Genomic DNA, 27,343 nt, shown 5'->3' on the forward strand with positions numbered 1-27,343 from the left:
TCTGTAGGCCTTTCACGTCTAAGCGTCCATGCGGGCCTGACCCCTCGAAACCTCTCCTTATGAGCGACTCCCAGCTCGGCACCGCATCATCTCTCACACCCCCGGATTCAGCTCTCTGCCCGGATTCAAGCCTAGCATGAGCTCTGCCTGCGGCTCCTTCCCTTGCTCAGAGCCTGACACACTCCTCAGTCTGGACTTTCCCCACGCAGTGCCATCGCCTGGCTCTTGCTCGTGTGTAACAAGTGCGAGTTGGGACTCAATAAGCTCTTGCTGAAGCACTGGACGACGATGAGTCCCCCGGGATCCCAACGCAAGTGGAGATCGCAGCCCACACCCATGCTGACCACCCCAGATCCCTATAGGCACAATCCTGGCGTCCCCATGATGTCCTCATGTCACCTAGGTTTTAGCTTATTGGCACCACAGTCTGGGGCAAATCTCTTAACATCTCTGAAGCTCGGTTTCCCTATCTGGAAAATAAAGACCACATGCTTGGCTTTTCAGCTTGCATCAGTGTGTTTGGAGAATTAAATTAAATTTAGAGTATAGTCAAGTGTTCTCAACTCCCCAGGTCTGTTGTAAACTCTGGGTCAGAAGCTAAATTCCCTCTGTTGTCGTCCTAGCTCTTCTCCTATTCTGGGGCAAGTTACTGCCCCTCTCTGGGACTCAGATTTGTCATCTCTAAGAAAGGGTTGTGGCCCAGAGGCCCCCTTCAGCTGGTCAGCCCTGACTACTACTGCTCCTGTGAATTCCCCCGGATGCTAGAGAGTCCCTGGGATGGCATGTGCTTCTGGAGGACTCTGTGAGACCTACTCATCAGCCCTGAGCCTTGAGCCTTTCCAAGCCCCTGTGGCCCCTTTCATCTGGCTTCCCTACCTCTCTGCTCTCCCAGACAGCCCCTGATCTCTCCCTCCCGTAGGAAGCCGTTCGGGGGACGGAGATGGTGAGGACAACCAGAGGGTACTCATCTGTTCATCTCCCCTTGGCTTCATGTTCCAGCCACCCCTGTGGCCACTCCGGGCCCAGAGTCTGTCCTCCTGGGCCTCCAGGCCTGCATGTCCACCTGCCCAGCCCTGCCTTGACTCTTAGGGGGGAGGCAGCCATTGGCTTCTTGGGCCTCCCCACTCCTATGCCTTCAGTCACACCCTCCCTCATAGGGAAGCCTAAGGGTCTGGTCCATGGGTGCACAGCGGAACAGGGAAGTGGAGGAAGAGTCAAGACACTGAAAGGAGACAAGAGGGAGTGGAAATCAGCAGGCCCAGACACCTGCCCACCCCCACCCCGACCCTCACCCACCATGGCCAGATGGACAGACTTCCCTTGCCCTGCCATCCCCCGGTGCTGGCTCCACCAGGGCAGCCCACACCTAAGCCCTTGGAGATGGGCCACCCCGACATCGGCACCCTGTGGTGAGGAGCCTTTGGGCCCCATGGGGTCCGCCCTGGCCTGGGACACCTACTTGTGCTCGCCATCTCTGCCTCCCTTGGTCTTCTCTCTGCCTTTGCTGAGTAGGGGGAAGAAATGAGGAGACAAGAAGATGTGAGTAAGAGGGTGTGGACCAGAGACACTTGCAGACTTAGCCCCTGGCCCTCTGACCCCCCACTCCCCAAGGGCATCCTTGTTCCAGGGACCCCTCACTCCATAGCTTCTTACTTCAACCTTGCTGGGCAAGGATTGGGTGGTCCCAGGCTCTGCCCTAGTCACAGGAGTGGGGTTGGTGGCCATTCTCCCAACCCTAAGTCCAGGAGCATCTGGAGCCTTGATGAGGGAGGAGGCCTCAGGGTATCAGCTGCTCTCTTCCATTCCCAGGCAAGGGTTTGTGCTTTCTAGTGTGGGTCTCAGATGCCTCAAGGAAAGCAAGGTAAGATGAGCCTGGTCACCCTCCAGGCCTGGGCCACCCTGCATCTCCCCACCTTCTCCCTGATCTCCTCCAATGGAGTGGCCAGCTCCCAGGCTCTGAGGGCCTCCAAGAGGAAAGGTGGGCTGGGGAGATTCTGGGCACGTGGCAGCAAGAGAACTACCACTCTGGGGCCCTGAGCAGGGTAAGAATGGTGCTCTTCTCCCTGTTTAGGGAGGCTTTCAAAAAACCCTTCTGGAATGTTCTCTCAATGCTTCCCTGATGCTGTGGCAATGAGGATGAAGAAAAGAAAGCAGACAATTAGTGATTTTTTTCCTCTCCTTGTTCTGCACTGGCCCAGGCCTTGCCCAGGTAGACAAGACTTCTGAGCGCTGACAGCTCAGAAACCAAAGGCCTAGCCAGATCATGGCTGAAGTCCAGCTTTGGCCAGTGACCCTTTCCATTAGACAAGCTGCTCGGTCTATAATTCTTTTCAAAGTAGTCAACATCAGCCAGGTCACTGGCTGTCAAAATCAGCTGAGACCACTGATCAGAGAACAGTTCGCTGCAGAGAAAGGGAGATGATCTCAGCAGCCCAGTGCTGGCCCCAGGCCTGGCTGGTCTTGGGGGCAGGCAGGTCCAGCGTGGGCTGTGGGCCCCCACTGGGACACATGTGAAAACTGCATGGGGCCTGTTCCAATGGAACAGGAGCTTCAATGAGCTTTTGACAAGGAGGGCTGAATGGGAGATTTACCAGCCCCACCCTCACACTAATCCAAATAGGACTGCCTTTCTCTGAATTATGGGCCCAAGTTTTGCGGGAAGTTTGTTTACTATTTTTAAAAGACCTCTTTAACCCTGAAAAGTCTAAAAAGCATTGCAATAGAGGAACCACAAGGGGAACTGTATCATCTAGGATTGGCCAAGGATGGAACAGGAAGATGGAATTTATATACCTGAACAACAAAATGTGATGCTTCTTCTCCTTCCCTCTGGGTTTGCCCTGTAATCTCAGAGAGGCCGGCTGGCCCAGTGGGGGATCCACTCAGGCACAGAGCAGAGGCCAAGGCATATCATGCACCCGTGCCCAGGGCCCAGCACACACTGCCTGGCCCATGCCTGCCACGCCTCCTCCTCACATGCTCCAGGCCTCTGGGCCTACAGAGGGGCTGCACACAGGCCCACAGTCCGAGTGTGGAAATGGAGAAGGAAAATGGACTGTCCTTCTATGAAAAGATAATACTACAACCCCTATTAGGACTTCAACTAACATTAATAATAAAGCTTCAAGGTTCTGTGCTCAGCTTGCCCTCAGTCACTCAGCCAGGAGCGGTAGGGGTGGGATGTGAACTGGCCTCTGGCCTTGTTGCAAGGGGCCCTCTCAGTGAACCCGGGACACGTCTGACTTCCCTCCTACAGTCCACATTGTGTTTTTAGTGTCCCACCCCAACTGGGTAAATTCTGTGTCTCAGCCAGCATCTTCTCTCTCTGAGCCTTGGTTTCACACCCCTGTCCCCATTGCTCTGGGTGTGCCACTGAGAGCAGCCACGGGGTGGGAGATTCAATATGGCAGCTTGTGGGGAACTCTAGGTTTTGCTGGGACCCAAGTGCTTCACGGTGCCAGGCCTCACTCGAACACTCGGCCCTGGGATGGAGGGGAACCCAACCTCAGGTGGAGTGGCTGGACTGGAGAAGAATCTCCTGAGCACCACTTCACCCCTTATCCCAGCATGGCCTTGACCCTGGCTCCTCTACGCTATGTAAGAGCTCCCGCATCTCTGGAGCTCAGCCTGGTGAAGGGAGGCAGGGAAGAGGTCATGGCGACTGTTGAAGCAACACTCTGGGGGCGAGGCTGGTTGTACTGACCCCATGCACACCCCAGGACACACACCATGGGGATACCCTGCTGCCCTTTGACCCCAGGTACAGGAGTGGGGGATCACTAGCTTCCATGGACCTCTGCTGGGGTGGAGGAATGATCCATAGGGAGAACAAGAAAAGTGGTCCCCCCTTGCTCTCCCAACATGAGACCCAGCAGGGAGGAGCCCAACAGGAACCTCTACGTTCTCAGGCAGGGGCGCTGGGCAGAAGTAGGTAGGGCCATGGAGGGCAGGAGGGCCAGGCAGGTGGAGAAGATGAGAAGAGAGAGTCACAGAATAGAGGGAATCTGCAGGAAAGCCCCAAGAGAAGCTGCAAGATTAAAGCTGGGGCTCCTTTCTGTCCTTCTGGATGTGGCTCCTAGAGCCGCCGCCGCCACAGAGCCCAGAACCCAGGGGTGAGCACAGCACCCCGGCATCACACAGAGAGAACATATATGCATGTGAGTGTGTGCAAACACCCCGGCACGTGTGAGTGTGTGCATACGTGTTCAGGGCCAAGGTCTCCTCTCCCTTCAGAGACTAGGGCAGGTGTATCCTGACATGCAAGGCCCAGAACGCTGATTTTGTGCCCCTGAGAGCAAAGTGCCCACGGGGTTGGTAATTCAGTCCTTCTCTGCAATGCTGATAGCTGTGGGAGGTGAGGGGACCCCTGTGAGCAAGTGAGACCCCGCCCTGGGCCCCGGGCTGCTGTGAAGCTCCGGCTGTTGGCAGCACCGTTGGTGGAGCCCTTGGTCCAGGGTGGGGTGGCTGGAGCTGAGGGGAGCTTAATAACAGGGCCTGGGCCCAAAGGTCTGATCGTGCTCAGGGTGGAAGCTGGGTGGGTGACACGGAGTCTCTGGAAAGGAAGGAGGACGGAATCAGGCATTGGCTGAGCGCCAACCACACGCCAGCTGCCACGGTGGGCGGCCCACATGTAGCGTCTCACGTGACCCTAACGCACCTCAGGGGCATCAGGGTTGGCCCTCTTACAGGTGCGAAAGTGTGGCTCCAAAAAGCAGAGCTGGGATCTGAGCCCTGTGCTCTCCATGGCACTGCAGGGCCTTCGGGAACACTCCCACGGTGTTTTACAGACAGCTGGCCAAAATCAGGGGCCCCTGGTTTGGGACAGAGACTAGAGAAGTAGGCAGAGTGGCTCAGAGGGCACAAGACTGACCAGGGCCTGAGATCGATGGAACCGTGGCAGGAAAAGGTTAACAGGCTGCTGCTGTTGGGTTAGGGGGCACGCTTGGACAGAGAGGTCAGCACACATTTCCTGAGGTCAATTGGGAGAAATTTCCAGGAAGAGACTTAAGGCCTTGAGAGTGAGTGCCCTTAGGTAAGGGGAGCGTCTACAGAGGCCTTCCCTGGAGTGGTGAGGACAGATGGCTGGAATCCAGCCAGGGGGCTCAGACCCTAGAGGGAGAGGTGTGGGCTCCCCAGGACCTCCCCACAGTGGCCTCCTCTGTCATCCATGGAAGAGCCCCTACCAGTCTGGGGCGGAGGCTCTTTCCTGTCCATTCACTCCACCAGCACCCCCGCCCCCACCCCAGCAAGCACCCTACTGAGCCACTGCAGACAGAGAAGAGTGGACTCTCACCCCAGACCCCCATGACTCCAGATGACCAGGTGAGACACTGCTGTTTGCCAGCAATGAGGTTTCCTTGTTGCTGGTGATGGGCCAGAGGAGAGACAAGAGAGACACTTGATAGACTGAGGGCCCTTATCTGCAAAGGGGTGGCCTTTTCAGGAGTAGATGGAGGGCAAGGGGCAGACGTGGGGAAGACTTCCCTGGGGCTCAGAGGCTAGGCACATACATCCTCTCCTCCTGTCCCTTTGTTGGCCAAAGCCTTTCTGGAGGGTTCTCTGGTCCAGAAGACGGTGGTTTCCTCCCACACTCCAGAGGTGACAGGCCTGGCTGGTTGGCACTTATGTGACCAGGGTGAGACACGACACTTAGGGCCTCGAGGCCAACTATCAGGCTCTTGTCGGCACCCACGCTCCTTGGCCCAGAGCTCACAGGCCCCATGGAGGCAGCCAGAATTAAGCTGTAGGATAAGCCCAAACTCTCTAAAGCAGCTCCACCTTCTCCTAACCACCAAAGCGTCCTCCTCGAATGTTCTCACCTCTTCCCCACACCCACCCTGCTGGCTGTGTGGTGAGGCCTGGCAAGGGCACTGTCTCCAAGGTACTCTCAGTGTCAGGGCCGGCAGCCCCAGCGGCAGCTGGGAAATGGTCCAACACGGGGCAGGGGCATCTGGATGACAACGGGCTCTGACCGTGGCTGTCACCCTCTCCCAATTCCCAATCCCGGATAAAACCCTTCCTCCTGCTCTGGGACAGGCCACGGGAAGGTCAGGGAGAGGTGGGAAAGCACAGCCACAGCTGAGGAAGGATGAGAGGAGCCCTCTATAGGTCTGGGGACCAAAGCTCCCCATTTCGTTCTCTGCATGCACTCCTGTCCCTTCCGTCAGCCTCCCGGCCTGCTCTCCTAGGACTGAGAGAAGAACTGGCTCAGCTTCCCTGAGCTACAGGAGCCAGGGAGGGCAGCCCTTGCTGTCAAGAGCTCCCAGAGAGCTGTTTCACATGGGTGCTACCCATGAGCTTGAGAGTGTCCCTGGGTCCCTCAGGATGTCACAGTTAGAGAGGAGCCAGAATGTTCAACCCATTCCTGTAACAGGCCCAGAGGGCTAGGTGACTCGCTCAAAGTCACTTTGCTAGTTAGTGGCAGCGAGGATAGGACTTAATGGAACTTAGCTTCCTGATTTGGGGCCAGTATTACTTCCCTGCACTTGCTGGCCCTTGCGAGCTTCAATCTTGTGCCCTTTCTTAGAGCCCAGCTGCAGTTTCTGACAGCCCCAGCCAAGCCACGCTCTTTCCTATGTGGGGACAGAGGATTGCGACCACATGGTGCCCTGTGTGTGTCCCCTGGCTCCCCACTGGACCCCTGCTCCTCCGTCACCATTTCCAGACCAATTCCTGACCCTTTGCACTGTTCAGCTGCCAAGAACCTGTTCGTCATCAGCCCTGACATGGGGTAGCACTCGGCACCCCAGTTACAGCCTGTCCCTCCACGGTCCTCCTGGCTCTCCTATCAGCAGGGCGGGGGGTGGTTCTCATTGCTCCGGGCCACATTCTACAGTTTAGGAAAGAGAGTGAAGAGGGTATGTGATGGCCAAGGGTCACAAGACTGGTAAGAGGCAGAGCCAGGACTCAGACCTGGGTCTCCTGGGGCCAAACTGCATGCCCTTTCCACCGGGCTGGCCAGAGTCTACGAAGGACAGGCTCCCAGCTGGTCTGGACGATGCCGCCCCACTCCCTGGCTGGCCCAGAGTGGAAGGCTCTGTGTACTTGCCACACACAGGGTTCCTTTGACCTTGTTACCATTACTCCCCACCTGGCTCCCAGGGTCTTAAGCTTGTATTGTGTGTGTGTGTGTGTGTGTGTGTGTGTGTGTGTGTGTGTGTGGCTGGAGGGGAGTGGTTCAAGTACAAAGAAGAAAAGCATATTTGTCTCATAAAAATATAACAATTCTCAATTCAACTGCACTGATTCAGAATCTGTGTTTTTTCAGAACAGGGACCGAAGACACCTTTTTGGGAAGGGAAGGCGGGAGGTGGGAGGGAGGCAGTCACGGGGGGGGGGGGGGGGGCATCTCCTCTAAAACTTTAGACTAAAACCACTGACCTACCTGCATTTTACACATTAGTCCCAGTAAACTGGGACTCTGTGGTCCACATTTTATTAACTTAGAGTCTGTCTCTCTGATTTCTGAGAACAATACAATTGCATTTCCTTTTTTGGAAAAACCATGCTTTCGAAATGAGCATCCTGACACCTGTGTGTGGCAGGACATTTGCAGGTGTGAGTCCTAGACACTGAGGGGCCAGGATGTCAGGATGCATTTTTCTCAACAGAAGAGAGGCTGTGTTCTGACCGGGCCTTTGGCTTCCCCCTGGCAGGAAAAGGCCTCTCTCTCTCGGGCCTCCACTGGGCCAGAGTGGACGGCAGGCTGCCAGGGGCTGGCCTGGCACAGCCGGGTCTTGGACCAGAGAGGTTAGGGCCCCCTCCTGTCTGCCTCACCCATTCTCTTAGGAGGCGGGGGGTGTAGCCTCTTCCCCTCAAGTTAGAGCTCATCCTCCCAGAACTTCCTCAGGGTAGTAGGAAGCCTGGCCCCTCAGCCTGATCCCTGATACCCTGAGTCCCAGGTGAGCCCTGGGGTTGGGAGACAGGTGTGCGGGGCACTGTAGAAACACCTTCCTGCCTCTTATATGTCTCTCCAGCAACTCAGCTCTGGACTCTGAACCCAGTCAGGCCAAGAGGGGCCTTTGAGGGGGACCAAGCCCCAGGCATCCTCCCCGTGTCTTTGGGGGTGGTGGGCAGCCAGGGGGCCTGGCCTGTTACCTCCGGAAGCTCTTCTCGCCTGGTGTCCGGGAGCTGGGGCGGGAGCCAGGGAGCAGCCCATCTGTCTCCTGGCTGTCCTTCTCTTCCTCATGAAAGGACTCGTCCCCCAGGAAGTCCCCATCATCCCAGGAGCCCACCATGCCATCTGTGGCCTGATATCGGACCTCCACGCACAGGACAGTCTGGAGGGAGAGAGGTGGGTGGTGAGCAGGGGAACGCGAGGGCAATAACTCGTGCACGCCGCCGCTTTGTGATGGTGACAAGAGTGCTTTCACTTCCTTCAGTGGCTGGAGGAAGACAAGCTGGTTGTTATCCTCCCCACACCTCCATTTTGCAGACAAGCAAACCGAGGCTCAGAAAGATGGAGAAGTACAGACCCAGTCAACTTCGTGGGTTCTGGCTCCTGGTCCTGCTACACTTGACTTTGCTCCTCCCTGGTGCCCAAGGTGGGGGGCCTACCCTGGACAGTTGAGTCTAGACTGCAGGGGCTCTCGAGTCCACCACGTACATAATCAGATCATTCAGTGGTCCCAGCGCAGAGGCCGCCCCCTTGTCCTCAGGAGCAGGGCTGACCGCCCCTCGCTCCTGAGGCTGGAGATGTGCTAGGAGCTGAGCCCCCAGGAGAAGAGGCCTGGGCACCTCCAGAGGCCCGGGGCTGGCACTTCCTCCTGCTCATCTGACACCTGCCTTCCTGTTCTGGAGGAGGGACTTCGGGGTCACCCTGGGCCTTTCTCTGGGGGAAAGTGGAGCCCCAAACCCGGGCCCAGGCTGTCTGTGCACCTGAGAATCCTGGCCGGGCTTCTTGTTCTGGGTCCTTGGGCCACTTACCTCCTTTCAGCTCTAGTGTCTCCCCGGTGCACAGGGAAGACTCATTCTAGTCCCTTCCTCAACCTGCATGGGTGTCAGGCTGTCTCCCAGCTGTACTTGCTTTTCCTCACAGCTTGGGGATTGACTTGCTCCTGCGACCACACAGGCAGCCTTTGCTCGGCACATAGGCTTCCGAATGCCCAGGCTTCGACTTCCCCAGGGAAGGAGAAGGTACACGTATTTTCTGAACCCTCACTGTGCTAGGTGTCCTGTTAAGATGCTTTACCATAAACTCCTTTGATCTTCTCAACACTTCAGCTTACCCTACCTAACGTATCAGACAGAGTAAATTACTTGCTCAAGTCACACAGCTAGGATGTGCCAGTGCTGGGATCTGAGCCCAGCCGCGCTGACTCCAAGCCTCATGTCCTTCCACACTGAGCCAATGTGGCCCTTTTGATGTGACCAGGGATGGTGGCCCCCAGGCTGAGGGGCTCCGGTGGTCTGAATTGAGTTCCCCCTCCTGCCTCACCTCGCCACCCATTAGGAGTGTCCCCCAGAACACGTTATGCGTGGGAGGAGGCAGGTGAAGCAGGCCCCCGGGGAACCCCACAAAGGGCAAGTCCAGGGACTCTCTGGGGCAGACCCACCTTGATGACAGCGTTGTTGTCATCCATCAGTGTGTCGGTCACCTCCACGTGCTTCTCCTCCACCACCTTCTGCAGTACCATGCGGAAGGTCCCGATGAGCCTGTGGATGGCAGAGGGGGCGTGGCAGTTCCACACGAAGAGGCCACAGTGAGGAACTGACATCCCAAGGGGCTGTGACTGGCTGGGGAGGGGGCTGGAGAGACCGAGGGCTTGCTTAGTTCTAGGGTAAGCTGTGAGCGGTTGTACGTGTGAGACCCATTTCCCTGGCAGAGCTCATGGGCAGTGAACAGCCTGGGGGGAATGTCCCCAGATGGGGGCTGGGTACCCCCTGGCTTGTGTTCCTTGAGCACATGGAGTTGGGGTTCAGCTGAGTCCCTGCCCAGATGCCCAGTGTGGAGGTTGTTGGGGAAGGACCAGAGGTTCCTGGACACACTCTACCCACCACCACCACCATTGGCTCACTGGTCCCTGGATTAGTCCACAATGCTCGCACCTGCATTCCATAAGCCCATTGAGGGCAAGGGCCCATCTGGTTGTGGGATCCCCAATTCCCACCTGACAGCAGAGGAGGGGAGCACAGTGCTACGAAGAGCACAGTCCTGCACTTTGGAGGCTGGGACCTGAAGCCCGGTTCTGACACCAGCCCGTTACCTGCCTCCCTGACAACCTCGGCTCTCTCAGTCTGGCTTCTCCTAAGATGAGCCAATAATCCCCGCTTCTCCGGCTGTTTCGAGGGCTGAGATCCTCAGAGCGCCGAGCACATAGTCAGCACTCCAGAAGCAGTCTGGTGGGTATCGAGGGGTGTCGCTCTGCTGTGAGCCTCTCCAGAGCGGGGGCGGGGGTAGGGGTGGGGGAGCTATGTGTCCTACTTCCAGCCTGTATGTGATATTTCCAGCACACAGGAGATCGCAATATCTGCTGGCTGAATTAATGAACAACAGTGGGTGCCTAATAAATGCTGACTGAGTTGATTTGAACCTCATTTTACCCTACGGTTGAAGGTTATTGCTCAGGGAGGAACAGGGTACTCAGAGAGATGTTCTCACACAGTGATTCCACATGGGGTAGATGAAAACGTTCAACCATTTCTGGTTGAAGCGGCAAAGACTGAGGGGAGCACCCACAGTGTGTGAGAGCCAAATGGGCCTTGGGGTCACCGGTGCTGCCCTTGATTCACAGAGGAGGAAGGTGAGTCCGAGAAAGTAGGAAGGGACGCAGCTAACAGCAAATCCAAGCGAGGTGAGGCTTGGGGCGAATTCTGATTTCAACAGACATGTCGGATGTCTGTGCTCTCCTGAGGAGCACAGAGGGTGGATACAGTTTTTTAAAAAAGCCTCCCATCTGTGTGAGAGGAGGAAGTGGTGGGAGCAGCCCTAGTGGACACACATGAATTGCCTCCCCCCAAAGCTCAGAGCCTTATCTACCAGCTGTCCTGCCTCCCCGAGGGCAAGACTCTTCATACCACTCCTCCACGGGAAAGCCTGACTAGGCTTCTGGGTGCTTCGCGGACCCTGCCCAGCGGAGGCCTCTTCCCTGGAGGCGTCCTGGCCTCCCCCGGCTTGGGCCGTGCCCGGAGAGAAGTCCCGGCAGGGGGCCAGGGGACCTAGAGCAGCTGCCGCTCAGTCTCAGTTTTGTCTTTATGCCACGAAGAGGCGGGTGGCTTTGCAGCCTCGGTGCCGTGTCGACATTCTAACAACAGACTATAGTTCTGAAAATACACGGGCCTTTTGGTTTTAAATCAGTGGTTTTTGAACTTCAGGATAAATAGAATCTTCTGGAGGGCTTGTGAAAACATAAATGACTGGGACCTCCCCGTCCACAGTGGTGCTGGCAACTGTTTAACAACTGGCCGGGAGAGAAGGACAGTCCTGACTCAGAGCTCCCGATGACCTCTGTGGGGCCAATACTCCCGCCATGGCCAATTTCAGGCTTCCAACGTGTGGTCACTGAACTCCCAGAGATGGGCACCATCTGCTCTTGGGAGCGGGTAAGAGCCAGCTCCAGGTCACCGCTGGCCCCACCTGCCGCCCTGGCGTCTCATGCCTCAGTGGGGTGGGCCTGAGAATAGGTATTTCTGACAAGTTTCCAGGTAATGCTGATGATGCTGGCTGGCGAGCACACTTTGAGAATTTCTGTCCACTACTGCCCTTTGCCAACGGGCCCTTTTAGTTCTAGTAGGACCCACTGAGCCCCTGCTGAGTATGGGCACTCAGGCCGTCTTTGCTGGAAGCTGCCCTTTGCACAGCAGAGGAAGCATCTGCAGAGATGCTGGAATGTGACAAGAGACCCCCAGGGGGCAGGATGGAGCCATCTCCTCCCTCTCCTCCCCTGCAGGTGGTTACCGAGGTCAGTCTCAGACCTTAGACTTGGAGGGCCCGAGAGGAAGGTTTGCCCAGCATTTTGTTAAGGAAGAGTCCCTTCAGCATCCTCCCTGACCCGTGCTCTCCGCCCCCTGCTAGACACTCTGTGACGGGCATCTCACTACTCCACAGCTGCTCTCGCTGCTTTAACCACACTTACTATGGTGATCCGCCTTCTGGCAAATTCCCTACTCCGCACGCCCTGGTCTGAGTCTTGTCCACATGCAGACTAAATGCCATCCTTAACAGGAGCAGTATAGAGAGCAGAAAGAGGCTGGGCTCTGGCATCAGATTGTAGGCAGCTGTGTGACTTTGGGTGGCTCTCCAATCTCTCTGAGCCTTGCTTTTTTCCCCATGTCCTCGAAGGAGGTGATACTACCTGCTCTGAGAGCATTCAAGTGAAACCCGGCTGGGCTGCGGCTGCCACACTCAGAGGCCCGCCCCTCCTCCCACCATGACTGTCTGGACGGCCCACACACGTGCTGTGCTGGTCTTCAGTGCAGGGCAGGCTCTGGGGGCAGATGCATAGCCTCACAGAGCCAGGGTCTGTCTGGGGCCCAGAGGGTGGGGCTAGGACCCTGGGACCCAGGGGGTGGCTTAGGGGGCTTTTACTCCTCATAGTTTCCCCACAGCTTTAAAGCAAGTGTCCTGATACTGCTTCCCACAGAATGCCACGGCCCAGCCCCCTCCGTAGACATTCTTTGGGGAGGGAGCTGGTGCAGGGAGCCCTAGCTCTGACCTGTGGGGTGACTCCCTGTCTACCCTGGCTGCCCTTGTCTAGCCTGGCTGCAAACTCAGGGAGGTCTGCCTGCTGCCTTTTTTCCTCTGGGTGGGTAAGCATGGAAAAGCTGCCTGGGAGGGAGGCTGGCCCGGGTGACCAGGCAGGATGAGCTCATAAGCCCTTGGACAGCAGGGTCCTTTCTTTGGAAAGTGGAGATGGGAGGCCGTTCATCCTCTGGGAAGGATGCTGGCCTAGGGGTCAGGAGGTCTGAGCTGAAGACCAGCTCTGCCCTGCCCTTGCTGTGTAATCCTGGGCAAGGACCCTTGCTGGGCCTGTTTCCCCAAGTTAGTTGAAGGGGCTGGGACCTGACTTTCTGTCCTCTGATAGCCTCCCTTATGTGGCCCATGGAAGTTACCCATCACAAAGAGGGCACCCCCTACAGGGCCCACAGTCACCCAGGAGGCTGGACTGGCCCCCGCAGAGTGGCCAGGTAGGCTGAGCAGGGGAAGCAGGGAAGGGGCCTCAGGCATGGATGGGCTCAGAGACTGACCACAATAGAGCGGCAACCCGGCACCAGGACCTGTCAATAATTCATTGCTTTCCCCTGGGAGCCCGTGTCAAGTGCCCAAGGCCTGGCTAGGCCTCCACTGCTCTCCTGGCTCCTGAATTATTCAGAAGTCCCAGGAGGCTGGCACTTGCATCAGGCTGTTCCCCATCAACAGTTCTGGACAGGGAAAGGGGGACACACAAGATCCTCTGGACCTGACACCTTGTCCTCACAGGAGGTTCCTGAAGGAGGACCTCATTCAAGGCAGGCTGGGCAGACCTGGGGTCTCCTCGTGCCTGACCAGGACTCGCTTCCTCCTGGCAGCCCCTACCACCACTGGAGAAGGGGCCAGTTCCCAAGCCACCCTCTGCTTCTAGAACAAGTCTCTTTCTCTGAGATAGGGGGTAGTGAGATCAGACCCATAAATTCTGTTTCTCATACCAGCTTCCTTTACCTCAGTTTCCCCAAATGCATCAATCATGTGACTTGGCTCTCACCTCAGAGTGCCCTGCACTTTTCAGAGAAGAAGGATCATTTGGATTTCTGCTTCCAGACCCTTCCACCCTGCACACCCTCTGCCTCCTGACCCCATGGGACATTTATTCATTCATTCATTCCACAAAGTAATTGGGGGCCTGCTAGGGGCCAGGCACTGTCCCAAGGGGCAGATGTGGCTTTGCGGGCTGTCAAGCCCAGTGCAAACCCCAGAACCTCCCCCTCAGCTCAGCTGCCCCATGAGAAGGAGCCTGGTGACTCCAGGGTGGGGAGACCTGAGCCCCACTTCACTTCGAGCACGCTACCCTCCCACTCCAACCCCCAAGCTGGCCTGTGTCAGGATGGGCCTTGTGTTCCTCATGGGATGGCCACTCCTTTTCCCCATCCTTTCCAAGAAAATGAGTGGACCCTTTCCCACCAGACCAGACCTCCCCTGGAGGGGTTTCCTGCCTCCTCTTGGGTGGAGCAGAGAGGGTGGGGAGAGAGTAAGAAGGGAAGGATTCGGTTAGGAACTCCCTTGCTCTGTCTCTCTCTTGTTGGCGTTTCAGAACTAACTGAAGCCTGAAGTTTCAGTGTATTCACTGGGATGGTATTCAATTTCCCAATTTAACAAATACTTCTGATTTGTTTATAGCAAGAGTTTTGATGTTTCCAAGGGTTTCCAGCATTTCGGTGACTGTTTAGTGGCTTTCACTGTAAAGAACTATCAATCTCGATCATGTCAGTGGTGTCCATGATCACTGCTCACATGCCCCGGTTTTCTGGGAATGAGAGAAGGAAAACAGGCATCCTAGCCCCAGCCATGTCACTGTCTAGTGGCCTCAGTAGGCTCTCTGAGACACAGTTTCCCCATCTACGCAGCGAGGGTTGCACTGGCTGGGCTCTGAGGCTTCTGGAAGCTCTGACATCTGCCTGTGGTTCCCTGCTGGGGTGCCTGGATGCCTCCCCTGGCCCACAGCTTCCAGTTCTTCCTTTTCCACACCCACTTCAGTGTGTGTGTGGGCCCTTCTGCTCCTGTTTCTCCTATCCTCACAGTTCACCCAATCTCTCACCCGAGGGAAGAAGGTTTTGCTTCATCTTGGGGGTGCCTGGTGAGGTGTCTCACTAACTTCTCTTGTGGATACTATAGCAGCTGCCTGAATGATGTGATACCCCAAAAGGCCAAGGGGTGCCTTCTCTGCCCTGAACATCTTCTCTTGTGGCCCTGCTAGCAGGCCTAAATTCCCACACCCCATGCTCAGCTGAGATGTTGTGAGTTCTCAATAAAAACCACAGAATCCTTGAAGCCTGTGTGGTTCGACCCAATTCAAAAATCCCCATTCACGCAGGTTGGTGCAGCCACTCTGGAAAACAGTGTGGAGGTCCCTTAAAAAGTTAAAAATTGAGCTACCCTATGACCCAGCCATTGCACTATTGGGTATTTACCCCAAAGATGCAGACGTAGTGAAGAGAAGGGCCATATGCACCCCAATGTTCATAGCAGCATTATCCACAATAGCTAAATCATGGAAGGAGCCGAGATGCCCTTCAATAGATGACTGGATTAAGAAGCTGTGGTCCATATATACAATGGCATATTACTCAGCTATCAGAAAGAACGAGTTCTCAACACTTGCTGCAACATGGACGGCACTGGAGGAGATAATGCTAAGTGAAATAAGTCAAGCAGAGAAAGACAATTATCATATGATTTCTCTCATCTATGGAACATAAGAACTAGGAAGATCGGTAGGGGAAGAAAGGGATAAAGAAAGGGGGGGTAATCAGAAGGGGGAATGAAGCATGAGAGACTACGGACTCTGAGAAATAAACTGAGGGTTTCAGAAGGGAGGGGGGTGGGGGAATGGGATAGACCGGTGATGGGTAGTAAGGAGGGCACGTATTGCATGGTGCACTGGGTGTTATACGCAACTAATGAATCATCGAGCTTTACATCGGAAACCAGGGATGTACTGTATGGTGACTGACATAATGTAATAAAAAAACATTAAAAAAAATCCCCATTCACAAATCCCCTCCACAACATTGTGATCCACTCCCTCTCCCAGTGATGGGGAGTTCACTACTTTCCAACATCTCATTGGTTGGAGAGCTCTGGCTACCTTTCAGCTGTCTACTGTCTGCCAGCAATGAAGCCTGGTCCTGGTCCTGCCTCTGGGCACACATCTCTCTTTCCTCTTCCAAATGGCAGGAAACTTTCTTCAGGGACAGGCACAGCGACTTAATCTCTCATTTCAGTACCTCCAGTGACTAGCGCAGTATCTGCCTTGTACAGAATACTTGCTCAGTGAATATCTGATGAGTGATTGGAAGAGTGGATGCATGCATGGATGGATGGATGGAGAGATGGATGAACGGACAGAAGGATGGATGGAAGGATAGATGGAAGGAAGGATGAATAGAAGGAAGGATGAATGGATAGAAGGATGGACAGAAGGATGGATGGAAGGATGAACGGATGGAAGGATGGATGGATGGATGGAAGGACAGATATATGGATGGGTGGACATGTCCTCTGTGAGTTTCTCCTTGAGGTTTTCATCCACTCGTCAGACTTAAAGTCCTTCTCCTTCAAGCTTTCAAGTGAAAATAAGAATTTTAGAGAACTTATATCCACCTTTGAGTTTGACAACTTCCCAATGATAAGAATGGTTCTGATGAAATTAACTAATATGATTTTTTAATATTATATAAAGAAATGTATTGACATTTGGGAGGTCTGGGCAACCCAAGGAGCTGCCTACTGGTATTCTCTCCAACCAGCATGAGGACAATGGAAGCTTCATCCCTCACCTCTCCTGCCCTGATTGTTCTACTTCTATTAATACGAGCTAGGATTAGGCCAGCTCTTCTTTCGTTTGTAGTCTCCTCCCACTATTGAGTAATACTGCACTCTCACTGAGTAACATCCCCATGCTTTTCTGGACATCTTGCTCTTCAGCCATGACCCCCTCGAGCTGGTGTAAAAGCAACTGGTTTTGAATGTCCAAATGAGATTTTACATTTATTATGTTTAGCCATCATTTCAGACTGTTCAAATCATCCTGAATTCTGCTCGTTGCCCAGAGAGATGGACAGGAACTCCTTCTACTGAACCCTTAGTAGTGGTAGTGCTCACTGGTAGGTGTGCTTTGCTGAAGAATGCAAGCTCCGTGAGGGGAGGCACTTGCTCTCCTCAGCACCCGGTTCAGTGCCTGACACACAGTAGGCACTTAGTAAACACCTGGAAGAATGAACGCATGTATGGATATCTATCTCATTTAATTCTCATAGCTTCCTTCGAGGTAAATACCTACGCTTTCTACAGGTGAGTACACTGAACTCAGAGAGGTTATGAAACCAGCTCAGGGTCACACTAGATGAATGAGCTCGGAATCTGAGATCAGGCTTTCCTGATGCCCGAACCACTGCACCAAACCGCCTCAGAGCTTCTCATCCTCCCTGGGTGTGGGAAGTTCGCCCTCAAGGCTGCAGATGGTCTGTTGGAGTACATTATCAGCCATTCTGTTAATTACTCTGCTGGGAAACTGTCACCCAGGACGGTATCAAGCAGAAGACTTGAAGAAGGGGACAGGAAGCTGAGAGGGCGCTGGGGACAGAAGGAGCGAATGGGAGGGTAGGGTGTTCTTGGCTGACACTGGCTGGGAGGCTGAGGGGCTCTGAGGACAACATGAGCGAGCAAGGAGGGGGGTCTGCGACAGTCAATCCAGGGTAGGCTGGGGGTATGAGTCCCCTTTTACGCTCAAAGGACAGGGTAGCCCAAGAAGCAGGGCAGGCCCCCAGCCCCTTCAGGCCCCACCTCTTCCACCCCACACTTACTTGTTGCTGAAGACTTTGCTGTAGTTGAAGATCTGAATCTCGAGTATCTCACTGCTGTCGAGGCTGCTGGCCACCGGCCACCGGAAGGTCTAGGGAAAGAGAGACAGCTGTGGCCTTAGGTGGAAATGACAGGGTATGAGTAGGAGACGGATCCCTGGTAAGGTGGCCCTCCACATCCACACAGTGCTCCACGGGGATAAGGTTCACACCTAGAATCTCATATAATTCTAACCACTCCCTTGTAACATGGGCATTGTGACCCATTTCTCTTTCAAAGATGGTGCTCAGAGAGATCCAGGGACCTACCCAAGGTGGTAGGGTGAGTGCAAGAACCTAGGGCTAACCAGGACTTCAGACTCTCAGCCCAATTCCTGGGGTGCACTAGGAGTGGGTGGTGCAGCCAGGATGGAGTGGGCTCCAGGGTAACAGCAAGGATTGTGGGCATGGGCTTGGTTTTTGCTGTGTGCTGAGTGGAATTGTAAGCTTCCAGCTCTCTCCTGCCACAATCATGCTGGCCGGTCCTGGGCCCCCCCATTCAGGTCGAATCACCCCTCACACTGGCAATGTTCTTTGGGGACAGACTTGAGCTGTTTAGTGTTATTAGGGTCAGACCCACAGAGGAGGGGTGGTCCGTTTCCAGCACACTATTTCTAAATTTACCCTCACCACTTCTATCTTGGCTTCATTATTAAATCGATAATAATGATGAGTAGGAATTTGAGTGGGATTTTTCCTGATGCCCTAGAAAAGGCAAGTAGGGCCCAAAATAGAGACTAGTGGTGCTAAGTACCCCATCCTCTAAAGAAAGCTGCCAACAGGCAGAACCAGGCACCTGCATAGGGCTTCCTCTAAGGCCTGCTACCCCCAACCACCACCCCAGCGCTCTTTCCTAGGGTGGAAAGACGACTGCGGAAGGGAACAATGGCAACAGTCATATCCCAGGCCCAGTGTTTTTGTGGCCCCTTCCTAGGAGAATTGCTCAGAGAGGTTGACACACCTACAGGAAAGGACATCTGCCTGGGCAGGGGCTAACTGGTCTGGTCCCCAGGCCTCTAGGGAGAGGCCGTCCTGGGCAAGGGCAGTGGCCATAAGGAGCCTGACACGCCACCACTAGGTGCGTCAAGTATGCGGTTTCCGCTCTGTGGGGCCGGGGGTGCTGTGAAGGGGAGCCAGGTTCAGCAAGCCTGCTGCCACTCCACCCAAGCCTGCCCTCCAGGGGAGGGGTCCTCCGCTTAGGGGAGGGGTCCTCCGCTTGGGTGAGGCTGTGGGGCTATGTCCCCCGTGGCAGGAGCTGAGGTGGGGTGGAGTCAGGGGTCCTTGGCTGGGAATCCTTACCGTGTGGGAGCTGCTCAGGTTCCCCAGAGGAACCCCCCCCACACACACACGGTGCTCTATGAGACAGCGTTTGCAGGCCGGCCGTACTGACAGCTTCCAGAGCTGGCTGGAGCTCACCAGAGAGGTTGCCACACCACAGGGAGGGGCCACGCCCATGGCAGTGCCCCCCAGAATCAGACCATGTCCCCCACCCCGGGCTGGAGCGGGTAGGGGATGCGGAGGGCCAGAGCAGGCGACCCTGTCCCACTCCATGTCTGGAGCCACAAGCCCGACAGAAGCGAGGAGTCCAGGCCCTGGGCACAAAGAAGATGCCGGGCTGGAATAGCAAACCTTCCTGGACTGGACTGTGAATAACGGAAGATGACCAGAAAGCTCGGGGCTCTGCTCACGATGCCGCTAAGAGATGGTATCGACGGGGATTTTGACCAAACAAGTGGAAGGCAGTGACTTCTAAATTTGTTTCATTTCTTTACCCCACCCCATCCAGACTGCTCAATAGTAATAATAACGATAGTAATGTTAATAATAGCTGCCATTTGTAGAGAGCGTTTCATTATGCAGGGGGCTGAGTGGTTTAGATGCAGTAATTCATTTAGTCTTTACTCCAACCCAAGAGGCTGCTCCCGTGTTCTCTGTTTCACACACAGGGAAGCCAGGCCTCTCAGAAGGAACATGATTCAGGGAACTCTGGTGTTGGTGGCCAAGAAGGCCCTGGGGGGTCTCTGGGAGCTGGCCCTGCCAGCCATTCTAAAGCTTCCTTCTCCCAGACTGGGGGCCCAGAGGCTTGGGGGGCGCTGGGCCAGCTTGGTAGGTCGCTGCCCAGTGTGGGCAGGGCCTGTCTCAGGACAACGGCCTCATGTCGCTCTCTTCAGTCCCAGGGAGGGTTCAGCTGGAGTGGGCAGATGAGAGAGGAAGAAGCAGCAGAAAGAGAAGGGGTGGAGGCCGGGGAGGGAGAGCGTTCAGAGCAGGGCCTGGGAGGACTTCAGAGGCCATGGGCACAGAAGGGCAGGATGAGCGGGCAGCCCACCCCGGCCCACCGGCCTCGTTAAGCAGCTTTTGCTCCTGCTGCCTGCACGCTTCCAGTGCGGCCCAGTGTGTGGCTTTCTTAATGAAGTTGCTTTTAATCGAGCTGCAGGGAAATAAGCTAGCTCGTGAAGGCCCAGCTCACCAGCCACAGCGCCGAGGGGCGAGGCCTGGGGAGCCCCTGAGATTCGGTTTTCGTGGGATGAAGAGGGTGGGTGTTGGCTCCACCTGAGGGTGTGCGGGTGGGGTCTTGACTTTGGAAGGAGAGGAAGATTAGGAGGAAAAAGGAGGTCACTGTGGCAGTGGCACCATGACAGGAAGGGGTCCTGAGCAGTGACATTAATGACGTGAACACAAAGGATCAGCAGAAGTTGTTTCTGCTCACCGTCAGGCACTGACTTGCCTGGTGACTGGGGTGCCATTTACGGGCCAGGAGGGTGACAGGAATACTGAGGGGTCTCCATGGGCCCATGCCCTGAGCAGAGCGTGGGGGGTCCGGGCGTGCTGCCGGCACAGGAGACCCCGCAGGAATGCACCGCCCGGGGGGCCTTTTCCAGAATGCATCACATGTAGTGTTTCCGGGAAGGAGCTCCAGGAGGTGGGGACAGTGAGGCTGGGATCAGGGGCCAGTGACCGTGGATGTCTGGGACTAAGGCCGTCCCAGGGGCTCCCGTGTGCGAAGAGGAGACTAGTCGTGAGGGAGTCCGCCAGCTTGTGCCTCTGACTCCCCTCCTTGCTTGCTCCTGCCCCTCACCTCTCTACCTCCCTTGCCCACCCCCCTCCTCTGTTCTCCTCTGCGGGCTGCCCTGCTTTCTTCTCCTTACCGCCTCCTTTCCAACCTTCATCAAGTTTCTCTCGGGTGGTGGGGGGGGCTCGGTCTCTGTTCCTCTCTCAGTGGTTATCCATCCTGCCTACACCTCAGAATCACTTCCAGAAGCTTTTAACAATCCCTGGGCCCAGGCTGCATTTGAGACCGATGACACTGCATCTCTGGGGGGGGTCCGGGCGTGGGGTGGGGGAACTGCCAGGTGCCTGCACGTGCTTCCGGGTCTGAGGACGCCTGCGCACCGGAAGGACCCTCCCACGGAAGTCAAGCTCCAGCTTCCTCTCCGTCCCCCACCCGCCACGAGGTGGGACACGACCGGCTTTGCAGCCGGTATCCCGAGAAGGGAGAAGGCCCTACCAGGGCCCAGAGTCCCCCGCTGTGGCCTGTGCAGCTTTTCCAGCCCGATCCCTACCACTGCTGCCGTCCTGCAGTCAGCAAATACCTCCTGAGCTCGGGAAGGGCGGTGAGCAGATCACGCAAGGCCCTCTCTCCCCGGTTTCTGAAGGACACACCCTCTGTCACTCTCTTAGCTCCTCTGACAGCTCAGAGGTACAGCCCTGGCTCTGACGCGACTTAGCTTTGGGATTGCAGGCCCCTGTCACGGTGCCTGAGCTCGTGGATAAAATGAGGGTGACCATACCTCCCTCTTGGGGCTGTTCAAAGAACCCAGTGAGATCACACCGGAGGGTTTTGTAAGCGATACAACACCGCAGAAATTAGAGGCATGACTTATCTTGTTTTATTTTGCTTTTCCTTGTGGGGACTTTCTACCCGTCTGGGGCTGACCCTCACCCCTCGCTGACCCTCCACTGCCTCTCCTGCTCCCTCCATCACTCTCTGACCACCTCTTCTGCCTTGCCTATTGATGTCCCGTTTCTCTTTTACCAGAAAAAAACGTTATTGCTCATTGTCTTCTCATGTTTTGTGTTACTTCCTTTCTACCAGCTGGGGTGATGTGTACTGACGTGTGTCGAATGCATGTCTGGGTAGAATGCGGTACTTCTCAGAGCGCTTTCTGCGGATAACCCAGGCTCACAGCAACGCGGCTAAGATGTGCTTCTTTTGTACATGGGGAGGTGGCGGGTGTGAGAAGTGTTGCGGGACACACAGCGTTGGTGGCGGAGGCAGGATCAGAACTCAAGTCTCCTGACTCTTAGCTCAGGGCTTGAACTCGCAGTCTGCACCCTCTCCTGAAGCCAGGGAGATTAGCTGAGGCTGAATCTCAGAGGGGTCTGTGGCTCTTACAATCCTTCTAGATTGACAGCGAGGAGAACATTTATTTATTGAGTGCTGACCATGTGCCAGGCTTGGCTCCACACTTTACACATAGTATATAATTTAATCCCCACTTTGCAGATGAGGGAACTGAGGCTCAGAGCGGATTTGCCCAAGGTAATTCAGCTAGTAAGTGGTAATGTAGCTTAGTAGTTGAGGTAAAAGCCAGGCCCTCTCAGAAGTCAATGACCAGGTACAGAAGTCAAAGCTACCGTGCTGGAGAGAGCGTGTAGAGAGAGGTCCTGGAGAACACGAGGCCACGGGGAGACCCAAGTGCTCCAGACAACGGTCAGCACCGACTGTGCTCCCAGCTGGTTGCAGAGGAACCGGCCAGCTGAGCCCAGCCAACCCACAGAATCACGAGAAACCCTAAAATGGGGAGAATGGGGTGGTTTGTTCCACAGCACTAGATGACTGTGACATTCCCCCATGCTGTCTGTCTAAGAATCAGACTCATGTCCGGGAGGCTGACGTCAGTGGCAGAGCTGGGCTCCATGCCCCAGGCCTTGCCTCTCCACACACCGATGCTTTGCTCCCGCTTCCTCTGTCACCCCAAGAACTGCAAGGACAGTTTGAGCATTGCTCTCAGAGCAGCTCAGAGCAGGAGAAGAGTGGACAGGCCCAGTTTTGTCTTGTTCACAGAGGTCTCCCTACACCTGGCACAGGGCCCAGCACACAGTAGACATTCAACAAATGGGCCTCAAATGGCTGCCTGGGCTGCTGGCAGGTGAGCTCGGGTGGGCTAGTTCACCTCTCCACACCTCAGCTTACTCTTCTATAAAGTGAGGGTGACGGTCATAGTACTGCTTCTTGGGGTGATCGCGAAGCTGGTAAAGCGCAGAACCTGACACAGAGCCCTGCCCAGGGTAAGAGGGTGACCAACATGACGGCTTATGATAGTGATTCTTCCTGTATTGTTAGTGCCAGGAGCCAGGGCAAGGCCTGGCATTCTGGGGGATGGCACTGCAGGGACTGCAGGAGACTTCTGGGAACAAAGGGCCTCTCTGAAAGTTGAAAGTTGTGCCTTCTATTTCAGAAGTTCTTTGAACATTGGTGGCCCAGAGACTGGCCCAAGGGAATCCACACAGCATTTAAGATTCCACGCCATGTCAGCCTCCACACACTCTGGGGGACACAGATTGTAGCTAAGCCAAACACTGCCACTCAGGATGTCACCAGCCAGCAAGCCCCATTCAGGGGCAAATGTTTTCTGAGCACCTTCAGGGTTTGCTGAGCATCTCCTTGTGCCAGGCTTTGTACACGGCACTTTGGGCAGTACAGAATGCAGGGGTGTTTCCTAGTTTTACTGGAGCTCCTGGATAGTTCTGGAGACACACACACAGACCTGGAATTGCTGCCCGTGATAGGAACATTGACAGAAGTAAGGTGGCCAGTGTTAGGGGCAGGAGGAGGAGAGGAGGACCTTTCTTGGGAGGAGAGGTCTCAGGATCCCAGGGAATGTGGAGCTGTGACCTAGATCGCCCGCTCACGGCTTGGCCCTGACCTGGCATGTGCTGGCCAGGGCGGCAGAGTTCTGCATCCTATCAGCCTCAGAGATCTAGGACCCACGGAAAAGTTTCCCTGATGCGGTCTGGAGAATGCCCTGGATTATCCTGAGCTTCGTCACTGACTAGGTCTGGAACCATCCTTAATTAGCAAGATGATGAACTTAAAGGGACAGTCCTTCAGATTTGGGGGGGAAACTGGAATATGCCGCAAAGCTTTAGAATGCGATGGAAAGAGAGTGTCTTGGGAATTTAAAGACCCGAGACTCAAGTTGGGTTCATTCTTTTGTTCATTCTTTCACTTGGCAATATTTCCTGTGTCCTGTGCTGGGTGCCCAGCCATTGATGAAGCAAACAGGTGCCTTCCTGGCCTCACAGAGCTCACAGCCCATGACTTCCAGGTACAAGTGAAGTGGGAAGGTGAGGTCAGCCCCTGGCCTCCCCACCCCGTGGTCCATCTTTGTCTATACTGGGTCCATCTCCCCACTGGACTGAGCCCCTTGAGGGCAGGTTCACTTTGCAAGTGACTGGAGGCTCTGGAATCAGATAGACTTGGGTTCAAATCCTGATTGTGGCTCCTTATCACCTGGAAGGATACTGACCCAGTGAGTTATAACACTTGCGTGAAGCTCTCAGCCCCTCCTGCCACACACGAGGTGCTTGGGATAGAACAGCTGCTCTTCTACTTATTCCTACAAGTTCTGTTGCTGCTGTGGCCTCGCCTGTGGAGGCCGGTCCACGGAGGCCTGGCTTAGAGCCAAATCAGACTGGCTTGGGGTGGACTCCCGGCGACTGCTCTCGTTCCCCCAGGGCAGGGGCTTTTGCTAGCTACTGGCCTGGCACAAAGCCTCTCCCCCTCCCCCAGAGCTGTAGGTTAAATGCAAGGTCTCAGGTTCCAGCCTCAGGGAAAGGAGATACCACATCCAGGTTCTGTTTCCACCCATTGTTGTCCAAAGCATTGTCTTTCTTCCAAGGCCGCTTCCTCCCCACTCAGGTTCCTGGGCGCAGCCTGCAGCAGCCCCTCTCACCCTTGTCTGAGCAGAGAAGGGGGAGACGCTTGCTCTCTTGTCTTTTATTTCATTTTTCAGCCATGCATCTGTCCTGCAAGGCAGGCAGAGCAAGGAGTATCTCCCCATTTTACAAAAGGGGAATCTGAGGCCCGGAGAGGCTGAGTGGCCAGCCCAAGGTCACAGAGTTTGTTAAAACCTCAGTGAGGCCTGCAGACCAGTTCTCATGACCCTCAGGCCAATGTGCTTTGTATCTCACTGAGCTGGTTCCGAAGGGTCTGGGCACAGTAAACCTGAGAAAAGAGACTTTCTAAAAAGCCAAGAGACCTTCAGAAGTTCTGCAAGGGGCCGATGAGATTCTTTTTCTGAGCTTGTTCTAGAACCACAGACAGGCTGTTTCTTTCAGGGACCAGCAAGGAAGCTTAGGGCTTGTCCACCCCAGTCTGGGGAGACAGGTGTAAGCATGTGGGCAGTTCCAGGCCCCTGGGCCCTCCTCGAGCCGGGGGTGGAGGGCTGCGTCTCCTGCTTTGTGGCAGCCAGACTGCTGGCCCCTTCTCAGAGGAAGGAGTGGTGACAGGGGGCATGGAAAGACCCCAAAACAAGGCCTCGTAAGGATTGGGGGGGGTGTCAGGCCCCGGACCAGCTTCCTATGCTGCATCTGGAGTGGATTTCTCATCTAATCTCAGCACGGACTCAGAGCCCTGGCTTTGCTACTTACAGCGCTTGGGAAGGACACGTGCTCTCTGAGCTGGAGCTTCATCATCTGTAGGTTGCTGTGGGGATTGCCCGGAAGAGGATTGCCCAGGAAACAATGCTGCTTCTGGAAGCTGCCGCCATGATTTTCAGATGGGGCTTCCCCAGTGAAGTGATGGGCAAGTCCTTGCGGTGTGGGGGTGCCTGAGCTTTGCAAGTCGTTTAACATCCTTGGCCACCATTCCACGAAGTGCCAGTGGGTTCCCCGCTATGACAACCATAAAATTCCCAGCCAGCTCATGGGTGGGTAGAACTTTCCCCAGGTGAGGACCACTTCTCCCCATTTTGGGGCTACTCTCTGACCCTGGCCGTGTGCTTTTGCTTGTGATTCCCTGGCTTCTACCCCATCCCCACCCTCTCACCATGGAACCAGAGGCTCCCCTCTGCCCGAGTTCCTACATGGATCTTCACGCACTGTTGAGCCTGCTTCCCCCTCTGGGGTACCCTAGCCTGGCACATGGGAGGCGCTCAGAATGTGGCCCCTTGCTGGAGCTTGGGGCCGGCAGGGACTGACTCTCCACTTGCCCCGTGTTGGGCAACACTGGGAAGAGGAAGGACACGGTGATTAACTTTGAATGTCATATATACCTGTGGGTCAGGTGTCCCGGGGTGCAGTTAATGGAAAGGGGTGGCAGTGCCCTTGGAAGGAGCATCAGGTTGCTCACTGGCTGAGGCCTGGGCTGACACGTCCCCTGGGAGGCTTGATGAGAAAGAGGGAGTCAAATGCTCTGCCTGAATGATTGGGGAGGCAGGACTGTGAGGGAGAGCCAGGCTGCCTATGTCTTCATTCAACCAACCCCTCCTTTTGGGGCCTGACTGATGAAGTGGGGAGGGGAAGGAAGCGTAGGTTGTATAGTGGGCAAGCCCAAGGCCAAGATGCTGGCATAGTAGGCAGCCATAGTTCCTCTGTCACCATCATCCCTCATTTTGTTCATCATTTGACAAAGAGCCCTCATACCTATCATCAGTCCCATTTGACAGAAGGGTAACAGAGGCTTAGAAACAAACTGAAAGTCACACAGCTAGGTGGGGAGATGTCTAGAGCAGAGCTGTCCTTGTGGAGGCCACAGCTTGCTGGCTGTGATGGTCAGTGGTTACTCTTGAGCATAGGAGAGAAAGTCAAGGCCTTCCTTCCCCATGCCGCCAGCTCCGGGCCTACAGGCACAGCCACACTGTGTGGGATGGACCCGATGTGAGGAGGAGACAGGGGTTCTGGGTGGCTTCTCAGCCTGGTGACTACTCAGCTAAGTACCAGCTTCAAAGGAAACAGTCTGCCATGAGGCCCTTCCCAGCCCAGCTGAGCCAAAGATTAGAAACAAACCTCAAGAAAAAAGGGGTAAGCTATTAAGGGGGTCACAACAGAGCTCCTGTTTCATGCCAGGATGGTAACTTAGGACCGTCGATTCCCACCCCAAAGACAACCCTGGAGAAACTCTAGAAACAAGAGGGAAATACAGATTCTAGGACATAACAAACAAATAGACAAACAGAAATGAGAGACCAAAACCTCTTTCAACCCATCTGTGTCAGGGGGAGAATGGAGGCTGCCCAGGGGAGGCCGGGGAGCGGACTCCACCGTGGGACAATGGGTGGGAGGAAATCTTTGTGAATTCTGCTTTTACTGATTGATCCCTGGCCTTACCTTGGGGTGATCGTTACCTTCTCCTTTACTGATAAATGGCGACAACAGCCCTACTGGGATGAGGATTGACAAAAACAGGTGTTCATGGACCTCCACAAAACCAGTTGGTTAAAAATCTAGCCTGCTTTCTGGCCACCGTGTTTCTCCTTAAAGGCTTAGAGATGAGAGCCCGCCTGTTTCTGTGGTGACTGCCCCCGCCCTTGCTCACACCTGCCCTTCAACCTGTAGGGTCTGACCCAGCTGGCCTTCAATACTTCCCCAGTACTGGTCAGCAGACAGAGTAGCTGATCCCTGGGGCCCTTGAACTGGGCCAAGTAAACACTTGGAGAGACATTTCTTATAAAGGCAAGACAACATAATGAACAGTATATACCAACGGGGGCAAGATCATTAGAACAAATGGACCATAACGACATAGATTAACAATATAAAACAACAAGGAATCCTAAGGAAAAAAGAACAAATTAGTAAATTGGAAGAT

The 27,343-nt window shown here is 55.1% G+C and overlaps 1 protein-coding gene across 3 annotated transcripts in view; it reads right to left on the bottom strand.

Moving 5' to 3' along the window:
* OTOF (otoferlin) overlaps nt 1-27,343 on the bottom strand; it is a 91,179-nt gene that overhangs the window by 43,262 nt on the left and 20,574 nt on the right. For 2 of the 3 annotated variants that reach the window (XM_040622999.1, XM_040622997.1), the window contains exons 3-5: nt 17,497-17,585; nt 9,555-9,654; nt 8,098-8,279 (exon numbers count right to left, since the gene is read on the bottom strand). In XM_040622999.1, coding sequence (XP_040478933.1) covers nt 8,098-8,279; nt 9,555-9,654; nt 17,497-17,585 — 371 coding nt within the window. Of the gene's footprint in view, nt 1-1,459; nt 1,505-8,097; nt 8,280-9,554; nt 9,655-17,496; nt 17,586-27,343 lie in introns of all 3 variants that reach the window. The other variant, XM_040622998.1, reaches the window with a different exon arrangement.

This window comes from Ursus maritimus, unplaced genomic scaffold (genome assembly GCF_017311325.1).
Source record: "Ursus maritimus isolate PB19 unplaced genomic scaffold, ASM1731132v1 scaffold_6, whole genome shotgun sequence".
Lineage (NCBI taxonomy): Eukaryota > Metazoa > Chordata > Mammalia > Carnivora > Ursidae > Ursus > Ursus maritimus.